At 39.5% G+C, this 15712-nt stretch overlaps 1 protein-coding gene across 1 annotated transcript in view; it reads right to left on the bottom strand.

Annotated features, from left to right (window-relative positions):
* STK39 (serine/threonine kinase 39) overlaps window positions 1-15712 on the bottom strand; it is a 315633-nt gene that overhangs the window by 56475 nt on the left and 243446 nt on the right. The window contains exons 15-16 of the mRNA XM_052663494.1: window positions 14755-14807; window positions 10007-10075 (exon numbers count right to left, since the gene is read on the bottom strand). Coding sequence (XP_052519454.1) covers window positions 10007-10075; window positions 14755-14807 — 122 coding nt within the window. The remainder of the gene's footprint in view (window positions 1-10006; window positions 10076-14754; window positions 14808-15712) is intronic.

Genomic DNA, 15712 nt, shown 5'->3' with positions numbered 1-15712 from the left:
TGGTGTGATCACTCACCTAGAGCCAGACATCCTGGAATGTGAACTCAAGTGGGCCTTAGAAAGCCTCACTACGAACAAAGCTAGTGGAGGTGATGGAATTCCAGTTGAGCTGTTTCAAATCCTGAAAGATAATGCTGTGAAAGTGCTGCACTCAATATGCCAGCAAATTTGGAAAACTCAGCAGTGGCCACAGGACTGGAAAAGGTCAGTTCTCATTCCAATCCCAAAGAAAGGCAATGCCAAAGAATGCTCAAACTACCAAACGATTGCACTCATCTCACATGCTAATAAAGTAATGCTCAAAATTCTCCAAGCCAGGCTTCAGCAATACGTGAACTGTGAGTTTCCAGATGTTCAAGCTGGTTTTAGAAAAGGCAAAGGAACAGAGATCAAATTGCCAACATCCGCTGGATCATGGAAAAAGCAAGAGAGTTCCAGAGAAACGTCTATTTCTGCTTTGTTGACTATGCCAAAGTTTTTGACTGTGTGGATCAAAATAAACTGTGGAAAATTCTGAAAGAGATGGGAATACCAGACCACCTGACCTGTCTCTTGAGAAACCTATATGCAGGTCAGGAAGCAACAGTTAGAACTGGACATGGAACAACAGACTGGTTCCAAATAGGAAAAGGAGTACCTCAAGGCTGTATATTATCACCCTGCTTATTTAACTTCTATGCAAAGTACATCATGAGAAACGCTGGGCTGGAAGAAGCACAAGCTGGAATCAAGATTGCTGGGAGAAATATCAATAACCTCAGATATGCAGATGACACCACCCTTATGGCAGAAAGTGAAGAAGAACTAAAGAGCCTCTTGATGAAAGTGAAAGAGGAGAGTGAAAAAGTTGGCTTAAAGCTCAACATTCAGAAAACTAAGATCATGGCATCCGGTCCCATCACTTCATGGGAAATAGATGGGGAAACATGGAAACAGTTGCTGACTTTATTTTTAGGGGCTCCAAAATCACTGCAGATGGTGATTGCAGCCAGGAAATTAAAAGACACTTGCTCCTTGGAAGAAAAGTTATGACACAACCTAGATAGCATATTCAAAAGCAGAAACATTACTTTGGCAACAACGGTCTGTCTAGTCAAGGCTATGATGTTTCCAGTGGTCATGTATGGATGTCAAAGTTGGACTGTGAAGAAAGCTGAGTGCTGAAAAATTGATGTTTTTGAACTGTGGTGTTGGGGAAGACTCTGGAGAATCCCTTGGATTGCAAGGAGATCCAACCAGTCCATTCTAAAGGAGATCAGTCCTGGGTGTTCTTTGGAAGGACTGATGCTAAAGCTGAAACTCCAGTACTTTGGCCACCTCATGCGAAGAGCTGACTCATTGGAAAAGGCCCTGATGCTGGGAGGGATTGAGGGCAGGAGGAGAAGGGGACGAAAGAGGATGAGATGGCTGGATGACATCACTGACTTGATGCACATGAGTTTGGGTGAACTCTGGGTGTTGGTGATGGACAGGGAGGCCTGGTGGGCTGCAATTCATGGGGTCACAAAGAGTTGGCCACAACTGAGCGACTGAACTGAACTCAACTATGACCCTTAATAATATCAAAACAAACAACCCACTCAAAAAATGGGCCAAAGACTTGAACAGACATTTCTCTAAAGAGGACACACAGACAGCCCATAGTTACATGAAAAGATGTTCAATATCACTAGTTATTAGATAAACACAAATCAAAGCTACAATGAGATATTACCTCATACTGGTCAGGATGGCTAGCGTCTACAAAATATCTACAAACAACAGACGCTGGAGAGGATGTGGAGAGAAGGGAACCCTCCTATACTATTGGGGAGAATGTAAATTGATGCACCCACTATGGAGAACAGTATGGAGGTTCATTAAAAAACTAAAAGTAGAGCTACCATATGACCCTGCAATCCCACTCCTGGGTTTATATCCAGAAAAAAACACAACCCCAAAAGATATATGCAAACTAATGTTCACTGCACACTGTTTACAATAGTATATATATATACACACACACGACATCTTTATCCATTCCTCTGTTGATGGACATTTAGGTTGTTTCCATGTCTTAACTACTATAAACACACAAAGAGATATACACACAATGGAATATTACTCAGCCATTAAAAAGAATGAAATAAGGCCATTTGCAGCAACATGGATGGACCTGGAGTGTCACACTGAGTGAAGTAAGTCAGACAGAGGAGAAACATATGACATCCCTTACATGTGGAAAAGGAGAAATATCATATGACATCCCTTATATGTCAAATCTAAAAAGAAATAATACAAATAAACTTACTTACAAAACAAGAAGAGACTCACAGACTTAGAAAACGAACTCATGGTTGACAGTGGGGAAGGGATAGTTAAGGACTTTGGGAAGGTCATGTACACACTGTGATTTTTAAAATGGATAACCAACAAAAACCTATTGTAGAGTACATGGAATTCTGCTCAATGGTATGTGCCAGCCTGGATGGGAGCAGGCTTTGGGGAAGAATGGATACATGTTACATGTATGACTGAGTCCCTTCACCGTTTACCTGAAACTATCACAACGTTGTTAATCAGCTATACCCCAATACAAAAAGGTTTTGGTGTTAAAAAACAAAAATTTTTTTGAAGTAAATTTAAAAAATCAATCATGGTGAATTATTCTTAAGTTTTGAGAGGGTGCCATGATATTTATATTGCCCAGGTCATCAATTCATGAACAACTCCAGTGTTAACTTTCCCAAATGGAATTAAATGTATTCATTTATACAGAAATATATTTAAATGCCTATAAGTGGCAAGCATAGTAGAGATTTAAAAAAAAAAAAAAGAACAACCCCACCCCCACCCCTAGAAAAGCAGGCGTTGCCGAAAAGGTGCACTCAACCTCCACACAAAGAGGAAGCAGGCTCTGGGAGTGGAGTAGGATGAAAGACATGTGTCGTTAGAGGTAAAAACCATTCTCTGGGGTTTCTGGCGAGGAAAAGCTGTCTTTCAGACTTCATTAGGGAGGAGGTGAGCATCAGAGAAGGCTTCATGGAGGTGGCATTCACAGTGACTCTTAAAGGGCAGACAGGTTTTTGGGGGAGTCTTTTTTTAATTGGAAGATAACTGCTTTACAATGTTGCATGCCTGTGTGTGCATATCCCCTCCCTCTTGAGCAACCCCCATATCCCATCCATCCAGGCGGTCACAGAGTGCCAGGCTGGGCTCCCTGTGTTATACAGCAGCTTCCCATTAGCTATCTGTTTTACACATGGTAAGGCAGACAGGTTTTGAACAGGATTCTCCATGTGCAGGAAAAGAGCATGGCAAGGACATGAAGAGAATGTCTGAAAGTCCACTGAGAGACCTTATGAGAATGTATATAGCTAATATTAGCTTCCACTGCAGTCCTAACTAGAGAGCTAGGCTCAAAATCTCTCAAAGGAAAATCATATAAATAAATGCAGAAAAACATCTCCCTTCTCAGGAAACAGAAATGCCAACATCTGGTTCTCAACCCCACTTAAAGTGGAAAAAAAAATAGACATATGTTGTTACAAAGCGAGGAAACGGGGTATTAAAAACCCAGCAAAGAGCTGTCAGTGGGCACTTTCCCAAAAGGCAGCTGCCAAGCGCTTCACTCACTGTCACACCCTGGATGCTACATCAGGCCTTGCAGATCGAACGTCAGGAGCAGGAGTGGCCGGGCAGGAAAGGTTAACCGGCCAGCTGAACATATGCATCAGTGTTCCTTCTATTGCTGAGGTCCTAACTCTTATTCAACAAAGACTCAAAAATACCATGTATCACAAGACCTGAAGAGAATTTAGAACTTTTGCTGTCTTTGGTACATATGAGTTTATGTGTTTTCTCCCCTTTGCTTCTGTTGCTGACAAAACTTCTGATGGACCTTTTCTGAGCTATGAGGCTAAGGAAGCAACTTTCTCAGCTGTATCACTGGAGGTCCATCTTTGAAACAACTGTGTTGGGTACTCAGATCTGGTTTATTTCCACTTGTCAGCCATGCCAGTCAGGAAAGAGAAGCAAATTCATACACGTATCTTGTCTTGCATCTTGCAAAATTAACTCATATTTTTAAACCAACATCCACCCAAGGCCTTGTCAATCTTAGCTCCGATGTACACCAAGTCTAAACGGACTTTGTTTCTTGCCTAAGGTAGTGCTGCACTGAAGCCCAACTGAAGTGCATTCATGATTTCGGACTATAAACACTGCATTTAAGTTTTGCTCTGCTTCTGTGTGACAGCAATCACTCTATATCACTACACTGGTCCCTCAGTCTAAATTCTGCTTTGTAATGGTTCGTGCACTAAAGACAGACTACCCTGAACCTGGGTACTGAAGATTTTTCTGTAACATTATGTTTGCTACATTATAGTAAAAGTCATAACATTCACCGCTCCATAACATATACTACTGCTTTTATTCAGATTTTTATATTGCTCTAAGCATTTACTATAATTCAAGAGGAAATTCTGATAGAGAAAAAAAGGATTTTAGAAACTATTTAAATGTTGGCTGTTTTGTATTATGGAAACTGAAAAAAAATACACATTCAAGAAATCACTCAAACCTCTATATGCCAGTGTCCTACACTGAACTGGACTATATTTTAGTACAACCTTTTTGTCAAGGGAATATATTTCATATTTGTAAAATGCTACTTGATTTCTGTACTCTTGAAAGTAAGATTCTTAAAATGGTAGAATCCCATATAGCCTTCTTTAAAAAGTGTTATGAGATATTTGTATATTTCAAGGTGGTATATGTTTATCTCTAGCGGTTAACTATATGAATGTACAGTTTGGGGCACTGGAAACATAGCATTTAATAAAACAAAAATCCTGGCCTTCAAAAAACTTATGCTCAAGGGAAGATCCTATATAATTAAAAATAAATAAATAAATGAAATACAGCCTATTAGATGGGGAGAGATTAGGAAAAGTACTTTAAGGATGGGGGTAGAGAGTTGGGGACAGGTTGGAATTCTAAACAGGCTGGTCAGGGAAGGCCCCTTTGAGGGGCAGCATTTAAGCACTAGGGGATACCCAGGTGAACCTGGGGAATGAGCATCCTGGCTGAGGGCAGAGCAAGTACAAACGCCAGTGTGGCTGGGCTGAAACGGGGAGGAGGGGCAGTCACAGAGAGGGAAGACGTCTGAGAAATGACAGGGGACAGATCATACAGAGGATTGTAAGCTGTTGAGATATGGGATGGAAAGCTATTACAGAGTTTTATTTAAAGCCTTAATGTGATATGGCTTACATTTTTTTTTATTGAGATGTAATTCACATATCATAAAACTCATCCTTTGAAAGGGCACAATTCAGTGGTTTTTAGTATAGTCACAAGGTTGTGCAACCACTTCCAACTCCAGAACGTTTTCATCACTTCAAAAAGAAGCCCTCGACCCCTAAGCAGTCACTCCCCTTTCCCATGCCCTTCTCCGGCTCTGGCAACCACGATCTACTTTCTCTATGGATTTGCATATTGTAGTCATTTCATATATATGGAATCATAATATGTGTGGCCTTTTGTATCTGACTTACTTTTTACCTGGATCTCTCTGGCTGCTGTGATGAGAACATGCTGAAAGGAGGCAAAGTCAGAAGCAGGGAGATCAGTGAAGAGATGAATGGGGTAATTCAACTGAGAGATGAAAAGAGTCTGAAATAGGATGGGAAGTGAGATGGTAAATAACGGCTGGATCTTGAGTCATTTACACAGGCTGGATACTGAGAATGAGACAAAGAAAAGGAAAAGACAACTCTTCGGTTTTTCTCTCCATTCTAAAAAGATGGGGCTGACACCTACCTAGGGTGCAAGGCTACCGCGGGTTGCAGACTGAGAGGATAGCACAGGGGCATGTTTTTGGAGATGTTAATTAAATCTGGGATGGTGATGAGCCTTCTGTGTCAAGATGCCAAAAAGAGAGATGAATATGAGTCTGGAATTCAAAGGACACATCTGGGCTAGAGACAGAAATGTGGGAGTTTGCGAGTGGGAGACATTAATATTATGAAACTGGACGACATCGTCACGGATGTGAGTGATTAGAGAAAAGGGAAGAAATACAGTGAACGCATCTATGGACGTGTCGATATTTATAGTCAGAGAGATGAAAAGGAACGGACATCAAAGACTAGGAAGAAAACACAAATAAGGTGAGAAGACCAAGAGAGAGAAGAGTCGCAAACATCAAATGGAAACACTTGTCGTGGTGGAGGGCACTGTCCACTCTGCCCAGAGCTGCTGAGAGAGCACTGAGAATTAGCCACTGGGTTCAGGAACATGTCAGGCAGTCATTCACAGGCCATGTGTTTTCTCTCCCTGCATCCCGTTCACTCCACTCCAGCCACATCTTCCTTTGCATTCGCTGTTTCCTCTGCTAGGTGTATGCCTCCCCCAAATACGGCTCTGAAACAGGCTGAGCGGAGTAAGGAAGTCACAAGTCTGACTGGAGTGGGTTTAAGGGACAGTGGTAGAAAAAGAAGTGAAGTCAGTAGCAATTCTTTTGAGAAGTTTAATTGTAAAGGGGTGAAGAGAAACAGCTGAAACGGGAGGTAGAGTAACAGAGCTCTAAAATGAGAGACATAAAGACATGTTCGTGTGCTGGTAGGACAAACCAGTAGCAAGGGAAGAAAATTATGCCGGAAGGGACACAGAACGGCTGAGATAGGATATCATCTGCTCATCAAATAATCAACATTTAAAACATAAACCAGCTACTCATACAGGAAAAACAAATAAGGACAAGTTATTTTTTTCCGGAGACACAGAAACCACTTCTATCTGGATCCATTCTTCAAGGCTAAAGGTGTTGGATTAACGGTATACCCAAGGTCAGATTCAAGCTTAGGCTCTAGGCTTGGAGTCACAGGATCCAAGTTCAAGGACCATGGTAAGTTACAGTATCCCAGAAACTTCTTTTGACCTCCCTCTTTTGTTCATAAAATACTTATGAGAAGCAGCCTGTCCTCTCTACCTTGCATAATTGATATGATGATCAAATGAAATATGTAGACATTATCACTCTTAGGTGCGCTGTTCCTGCGAGGTATGTTCAGTTCGGTTCAGTTCAGTGCTATTAGACGAACAACTGCACACCCCTGAGTCTCACTCCGACACTCTACACTCCAGTTCCAAGAAGGGGAAAAGGCAAGACGAAAAACTGGGGGAAGAATAAATAAAGCATCGAAAAGTAGAAGCTTTCTGGTTACATATTTAAACCACACTTAGTAAGCTGGACATGCATTATGCCTTAATTTCCACTTTTTAAAAAAACTCAATGACCCAAAATCCTCTGGTTTAGATTCAGCTGAGCCTGGGGCAAAAAAAAAAAAAAAAAAGAGAAGTACACTAAATTTGACTGTAGATCTGAAGTAAGACCATGCTTAAATAAAGATGTGACTTAATACCGTCCCATGAATCTCTTTTATTCTCCACGCAACCTGCCACCTACCAAGTTAAAGTGAAAGTGTTAGCTGCTCAGTTGTATCCGACTCTTTGTGACCCCATGGACTGGAGCTCTCCAGGCTCCTCTGTTCATGGACTTCTCCAGGCAGGAACACTGGAGTGGGGTACCATTTCCTTCTCCATGGGATCTTCCCGACCCAAGGATTGAACCCACATCTCCTGCATTGCCGGCAGATTCTTTACCATCTGAGTCATCCACCTGCCAAGATCATGTTAAATAAAAAGACTATGTGCCCCTGGACTTTTTGTCAAATAGATATTAGCAGGTGTCTTGATTAAATTTTATCTGTTCATTAATTTTTAATTCTGCCTGCTTTGTGTATGGACCATAGCTCTCTTTAAGGAAGATATTCCTTACAGGGTATCTTGATCTAGCCATTAATTTTTCTCTTGATTTCCTTAAGTAAACTAAACACAAAGGTGTGTGCTCATTTTTTCAAATGGGAAAAATCTACCTTTATCAAATAATTAACATGAAGAACTCTGATATGGAATTTACAATAAACGCCAAAGTTGAACTGACCTTATTGCTCAGCTCCCCCTCACATTTGATCAGAAAACTAAAGAACTTAGCTAGCCATGGGACCTCACAAGGCTTTAAAGTGTATGAAAGACAGAATATATGAGAAAATACACACACACACCTGTATGTATGTGGGCATGTATATATGCCACTCTCCTTTACAATATGTCTATATAATCATATACACCCCTTGGCAGAGGAGTCAGAGTTTCCTTGTGGGGACTTCCCTGGTGGTCTCGTGATTAAAAATCCACCTGGCAATGCAGAGGATGTGGATTTGATCCTGGTCTGACAATGAAGATCCATATGCCACAGAGCAGCTAAGCCTGGGCTGCAACTACAGAGCCTGTGCGCTCCAGGGTCTGTGCACTCCAGCTGGAGAGCCCAGCCACTGCAATTTCTGAAGCCGGCACACCACAACTAGAGAATGTCTGCACCACAAAGAAAGACCCGCATGATGCAAGGGAGACATCAAGTGATGCAACCAAGACCTGATGCAGCCAAATAAACATTTTTTAAAAACAGCTTCTTTGCAAAATCAGTGTGTACACTTCCTGTATAATTAAGAGGAATAAGAGCTTACTTTTTTCTAATTATAAAGACAACTTTGTATCTTTACATTTATGAATACTTGTATACCAGGAACTTAGATACTGATTCTCTAGTCAGAATTTCAACATCTCACTAAAATCCCTATGACTCTTTTTTACATAAAACAATTCACTTTGTAATGATGTAAATTACAGAGATTCTAGGAACAAATTATTCTGATGGGCAAGTGTATCTACCTCAAGCTCCAACTTAGTGACACATTCCAGTATTATTGAGGAAGAAATTATTTTAAGGAAGTGATTTTTTGGAATTAGCTTTTATCAAAGTATAGTTGCTTTCCAATGCTGTGTTAGTTTCTAGCTGTACAGCAAAGTGAAGCAAAGTATAAAGCATTTCATACTTAAAAAAATGATATAAAGTGATTTTTCTTTAAGTTAAAACCTATCACTTAGGGGGCCGAAGTCATTTCAAGAATTGGTTTTGATTTGACTTTAAAGAAAGTTTTATCATAATACTATTATAGTATTATAATTATATAATTAAAAATATAATGAATATAATGTCATAATTAACACTATTAAAATATTAACTCATCTCAATTACTTAGGGTCATCATTACAAATATGCGATAATAAGCTACATTATAAGATCTTTATAAATTCAGAATTTGTTGCAGAATATGGATCCCTTCACCCTCATCCCAGGTAAATGCAGGCTACACTTTTTCTTAGATGACACTGTCTGCCTCTTATAGCTTTTCTGCCTTCCCTGCCTTGGCAGGAGGCCAGCAGTCATTTCTTGCTCCTATCAGTGTGTCTGTAGTTAGCAGGCTCCCCAATTTTCATGCATCTTTTTCTTGATGCTAAAAAGTAGTAGAAAAAGCCACAGTCTCAAAGTGTGGTGGTTCTGCCACAGCCCAGCTGCAGGTCCTCGACAAACCACTGAACCACTTTAGGAATTTGTTTCCTTATCTACACAATGAAAGAACTGGACTGAATGATGGTTAAGTTTCATCCAACCTTGAAACTTCATAATGAACGAATCTTTCTAAGAGCTAGGAAGTCCATCACCTAAGTTTATTAGAACTGTGTCCAAAGAATAGAGAAACTCAGAGAAAGGACCTCAGAAGTTTCCATACTTCTGTGCATGGAATTTACAGTATCTTGGGCTTGCTAGGTCACAGACTTTTCAGTCTTCTAGATTCTTTATCTCTAGTAAGTGAGGTTCTGCATTGGATAAATCAGGTCTGGACAAATGGGACAGAATTATATTAAGTGCTTTTGGAACAGAAAATTAAATATAACTCTTGAATATACTTCTTTCACATAAAAGATAAGAATTCAAGAAATTTTCAGAAATTCACAGAATAAATTATTCCCTTATGAAAACTTTTGTTTCTAAGTGCATTTCTATTTGATATATAAACAAAATGCAAGACACTACATGCATTAAAAAATGACTCACCTATAACTACATCATGCCCATCAACCAAGCCAGCAGAGAAGAGCTCCTGAGAAACGCCGTCTGCAGTATCTGCCCAAATGTGAAACGAAGGTGGATCAGAAACCACACAAAAATTAACAATCTAGTACAATGTAAAATATATATACTTTTCATTTAGAAAAATCATCCATGTGTATTTCAACAATTCAGATTCTATCAGGAGGAAAAATCAGAAGCAATGTGAAATACATTTGCCACATACAATTTGCATCCTGGTTCTTTGTTCAACAGAAGTTCTACAAAATTACTGTTTCATTTTTGGTGAGCCAAGAAAATTTTGCCTTTTGTCTACTTCCTGAATTAGTCCTCAAATGCACCTCTAGAAGTTAGCTCATAACTGGTCCCTATGACAATGCTTTTCTTTCTTGCCAAGGTTAATTCCAGCCACCATCAATCCTTTCCTATCATTAGTAGCTACTGAGTTAGAATTTATGGCAAAGGTTGAAGAGGTAGCATTTGATACAACCTTATATTTGGTACAAACAGCCTGTGAGCTTGTTGGACTATTAAGATGAGCTATTTAAATGAACACTATTAAGAAAATCCTTTAACATGACATTGATCATTCGATAGCAACAGACTCATTCTCTTAGAAAATGTGGTTGAATAAAAGAATGTAGCTTCTCAATAACTGACAGGGGTTAGCAGTCTCATAAAGATGAGATTGAACAGGCTGCAGCAAGTGAATATAACAGAAATTACTTAATTGAGAGGTTATATATGAACATGACAATAGTGATAAGTCTGTTTGAAGACTTTGTAAAGGGAAATTGATAAATTTGCCACGTGCTCAAAGAACCATTATGAACTTGGATGTTTTCACAAGGGAGACTACATGCTCTCCATGGCAGCCTGATATTATCACAAATATCCTGTATTAGAGGTAGATAAGAAGAAACTGGGAAAGTACAGCTTCTGAATCAAGTAACCACCTAAACTGAACTACAGTTTGCTATGCCAAAGGCTGCCTTCATCAGAGAATGGGTTTCCCTGCTTAATCTGTATTTCAAATGTGATGATGTGTGTTGTGTGTGTAAGTGTGTACTCATACTCAACATGAGCACGTAGCTGAAGGTACAATTATCTTTCACAGTGGGCTTTAATATGCTTAGCCTGGTGTCTGACTCATAGCAATTACTCAACAAATGGTAGCTGTGATGACGAGGCAACCAGAGACCATTTGAAATGCACCTTCTTTCTCTCCCTCATACATGGCCCAATTTTCCAAACTGCCAACAAGACTTTGAGAGTTGATATATATTCTTTGTACTTTCAGAGAAACTGTGGTATTCTATCATTTTACTCATCCAATGAAATGGAATCAAAGAAGGTAATGGAAAAGAAAAACACAGGAATCTTACTAAACAATGAAATTCCATATAAGGTGGGCTTATCTGTGGCTTCCCAGCAATAAAGAATCTGCCTGCCGATGTAGGAGCCATGGGTTTGATCCCTGGGTCAGGAAGATCCCATGGAGAAGGAAATGGCAACCCACTCCAGTATTCTTACCTGGAAAATCCCACGGACGGAGGAACTTGGATAGGCTACAGTCCATGGGGTCGCAAAGAGTCGGACACGACTGAGCAACTTCACTCACTATACTGGACCTTGTCCTCGCTATTAGGAGTACAAGAAACACCTTACAAAATTCTCTGAGAGATAAAATGATCTCATAGCATGAACCTTGGTGTTGTTTAGTCACTAAGTCGTGTCTGACTCTTTGCTACCCTATGGACTGTAGCCTGCCAGGCTCCTCTGTCCGCGGGATTTCCTGGCAAGAATACTGGAGTGGGTTGCCACTTCCTTCTCCAGGGGATCTTCCTGACCCAGGAATCAAACCCATGGCTCCTACACTGGAGGCAGATTCTTTATTGCCGGGAAGCCAGGGAAGCCCATAGCATGAACCTAGGACAGCATAATAAAAAGCTCTAGTCTGAATATGACGTAGCTTTATGAACTTGGCTAGAACATTCAGCCTCAATCTCCATCTTCCTGGATGCCACTAGAAACTTCAGGAAAAGCAGCGTATTGAATTAAAGTGCCTGCCTCATAGACACCAGGCATACAGTAGGCAGTGGTTACATGCTATTGACTGACTATCTGTTAAAGCAACTCGATGTGATACCACCATCTCTAAAGTTACCAATAAGATCTTACACTTGAGTAAGGAGCTATAATCAAAGAAGTCAGATGAGAATGGAATAATCAAACAAAGCCACATTGAGGGTTAGCACTACAGCAGTACTGAAGCAAAGAACATTCCCAAATCATTAAAGTGTGCGGCATCTCTGACTATTTTCAGGACTGTTGGGTACCGAATGAGTCATATCAAAATAGCAAATGGGTGGTGCTTATTGGTCAAAAATGGAAACGTTCCTGGTTTGTGTGTGTGTGCCATTCAGCAGTTATTTTTCATGCATGTTAAGTAATATGTCAGTAACAGTTTAGAACAAAAACTTGAGGTAACTGATAATTTATTTTTCATTAAGCTATCTAACATTCCTGATGCATAAATAGGTTAAGCAATCATAAATAATCATGTAAGCTCTGCTTTCTAGACCATTACAGCAACATAATAAACACAAAGGGTTTGCCCTCAAATGAGGATCAAATATGTGATACGTTCACTTTACACATTCGATGCCATGTGTATTTAGGCATGTATCTAGCAGAGACATAGTACACGTGATATGCATGCACAGATGGAGTGCAAACAACATCTGAAATGCTTGACAGCATCAGTAGCCACACAAGTACAGTGATTCAACTGTGGTGTTTCTGAAACTATTAATAACAGGCTGTGCTCGCTGCCCAGGGAGGGCCAGCTATCATCGGGAAGTCGGCACTGCGGTCTCTTGTCTGGGCAACAAAAGCAGAGACTGAACCTAACCATGGCAAACGGGGTTGCCGAAGCCAACACAAAGGGCCAGGTAATGCAGATAGGGCTGTTCTATCCCCAGCAATCCTCAGCTCAGAAACTCATTTCTTTGTTTCCTTTGAAAAAGTTGATTTTTACTGCCACTGTCAATCTTAAACAATCAGATGCAAAAAAAAAAATACTGTTAAAATAAGAATCTGTTCTTTTTATTTACTATACTTGAAACTCTTATTACATAATTGTTAGATTTTATCAAAGAACTGGCTGGTCAACATGTTTATATCATGACAAACTAGCTTTTAGATAACAGCAACCAGCAACAGTTCAATTTCAGAGACTGACTCTAAGCTGTCAAAGACGCTCCCCAGAAAGAAAGACCAGTTAGGAAATTCACTAGGTCTTCCTTTATGTTTGTTTTGTAAGAGGATATGTTGGATTCAAATATACTAGAAATCATGATGATGATGATTTTTTTTGACTACATAGCACGGCATGCAGGGATCTTGGTTCCCCAACCAGGGACTGAACCTGTGTCTCCTGCTCTAGGAGCACAGAGTCTTAGCCACTGGACCACCAGGGAAGTCCTCTGGAAATCATGGAATCTTTGTGCTTACAGGAGACTAGAGATCAGGGCCACTGAGTCCATAACCACCTATGGCCCAGGAACACATTTTGTTTGGTGGGCAGGGTTTGTTCAAAACTGAACTGGAATGTACTTAGACAGAACTCTCCAGTCCCACAATTCACTTTGGCTCCTGTAAGCATTTGAGTCTGCGTCTTCTTACAGGTGGTAACAGCAAGGAGATCAAGCCATTAACTGACTGACTAGCTATCAAGTCAGGAAAGTTTCAGGTTTTCAAAATTTTAGCACATACAATTCCAACTTATTTAATCAAGTCAAATTTGACATGGAGTTCTAACACATAAAATAATCACGGCATGTTATACGTTCAAATGTATGAGATTAATGAAATATCAAGGCTGTTTTCATGTAAAAGTCTGAAACCAGAGGTCAAGGACAGTAACTGTTACAGTAACTGCATTAGCTCCTGATTTTCACTTCTTTTGACTGTTCTTCTTATGAACTAAAGAGTGGAAATAGCGATTTTTGTTTAATAACTAGTGTTGTGATCTCTAAAGCCTGAATCCATTAGTTAACCAAAACGACTTGGGATTCTCCTGCATTACCAGGTGCTTGCCAGGTGCTAGAGACACCTAGAAACAGGACATGGTTTGATGACTTCCATGCGTCCTAGCACTAAAAGAGCAACCAGTCTGGCCCTGACACTATTTTAGTAACTACTCAAAATACTAAAATTACATTCTGCTGCCAGACTGGCCTTGTTGCTACCAAGCCTCCTAGTGGTGCCTGTAGTAAGTAGCAGCCCAGACTCTGCTCAGCACAGGCTTCGTATAATCAGAACGGACAACAAAGAGGCCAAGTATGCTACCTTTTGGTCTGATGTCATGGTTTGCTGCTCAACCGTAATCAGGACTGCCGTGCGCATCTCATCACACTCATCATAACGTCCTTTAGGCCCTGCATCACCATGCCAGCACTTCTTTTCATGCTTGAGCTAATAGATTTAATTTATAAGTGTATGTATGCTGTGCAGCACGTGTCATTAGAATTCATACAATCAGTAGTAGGTTTGGTTTGGATTCTCTGCAATTACTACAAATCCTTCCTTCCTTCCTTCCTTCCTTCCTTCCTTCCCTCCTCTATTGTTAGAGAATGCGTTTTTGAATAGCAAATTATAACCACATGCTTATAATCAATTTCTGAAATGCTCTCTGTAGCAATAAAATAATAATTTCAATTGAAACTTACCTCTTCCTGGAGTAAACTCAAATCGTATGTCATTAAGTTCCTTCCTGGAGTTTCTGAAATACATAACATATAGCATATTAAACTCTAATGAAGCAGAGTTTAACCAAAATAAATGTATTCCAATTTTTATAAGATGCTACTGACACACAGATAGCGTTTAACAGTTTTAGGGTTACCTCTAATACTTCTTTAACTAGAAGAGGCAGTTATGACAATAATAAAGGAAAATATTTAATTGATTGAATTTACCTTATACAAACATGATTATATCACAAAATTATAAAAATAAATGTTCCTTTTATAAAATCTACAATAAGTCAATAACCTTAAATTTAATTCTGTAATTAAAATTTTCAGAAGCTTTTAGTCTAGCAAAATAATATTCAATAAGGTTTTCATATTTTCCTGGGAAAATAGCATTCTGTCAAATTATTTTTAAAAGTGAAACAAAGGGGATAGTCTTAGCGGTAATTTCATGACAGCACTATACATTAAATTATCCAACAAAACAGCTGGAATAAGGTATGTAGTTTCCTTTAAAAAATTTTATCTAAATAGACAGGACCTGTGACTGTTGCAAAATTGCCCACTGAATATACAAAATTTGAGAACAATTTAAAATGACTACATAAAAGTACAACAGACACATATATGTACATGCAACCAAAAAACTAAAAGACACTGAGGAAACATGGAACAAGTAAATACCTAAGATATGAGTTTCCCAGAAACAGACTCATAGCCAGAGAACGAACTTATGATAACCATGCAGGAAGGGTAGCTGGGAAGTTTGGGATTGAAATGTATGCAACTGCTATATATATATATATTTTTTTTAATATGAATTTTCCATTCATATTAATATCAAGACATGATAAGGGTCAGTGAGTTAGAAATGGTCTTAATTTTTCATGAGAACACTAAAATATTATGAGTAACTCTCAACAGATGCTAGAAT

This window comes from Budorcas taxicolor, chromosome 2, assembly GCF_023091745.1.
Source record: "Budorcas taxicolor isolate Tak-1 chromosome 2, Takin1.1, whole genome shotgun sequence".
Classification (NCBI taxonomy): domain Eukaryota; kingdom Metazoa; phylum Chordata; class Mammalia; order Artiodactyla; family Bovidae; genus Budorcas; species Budorcas taxicolor.
This window is presented reverse-complemented; position numbering and strand designations above follow the sequence as displayed.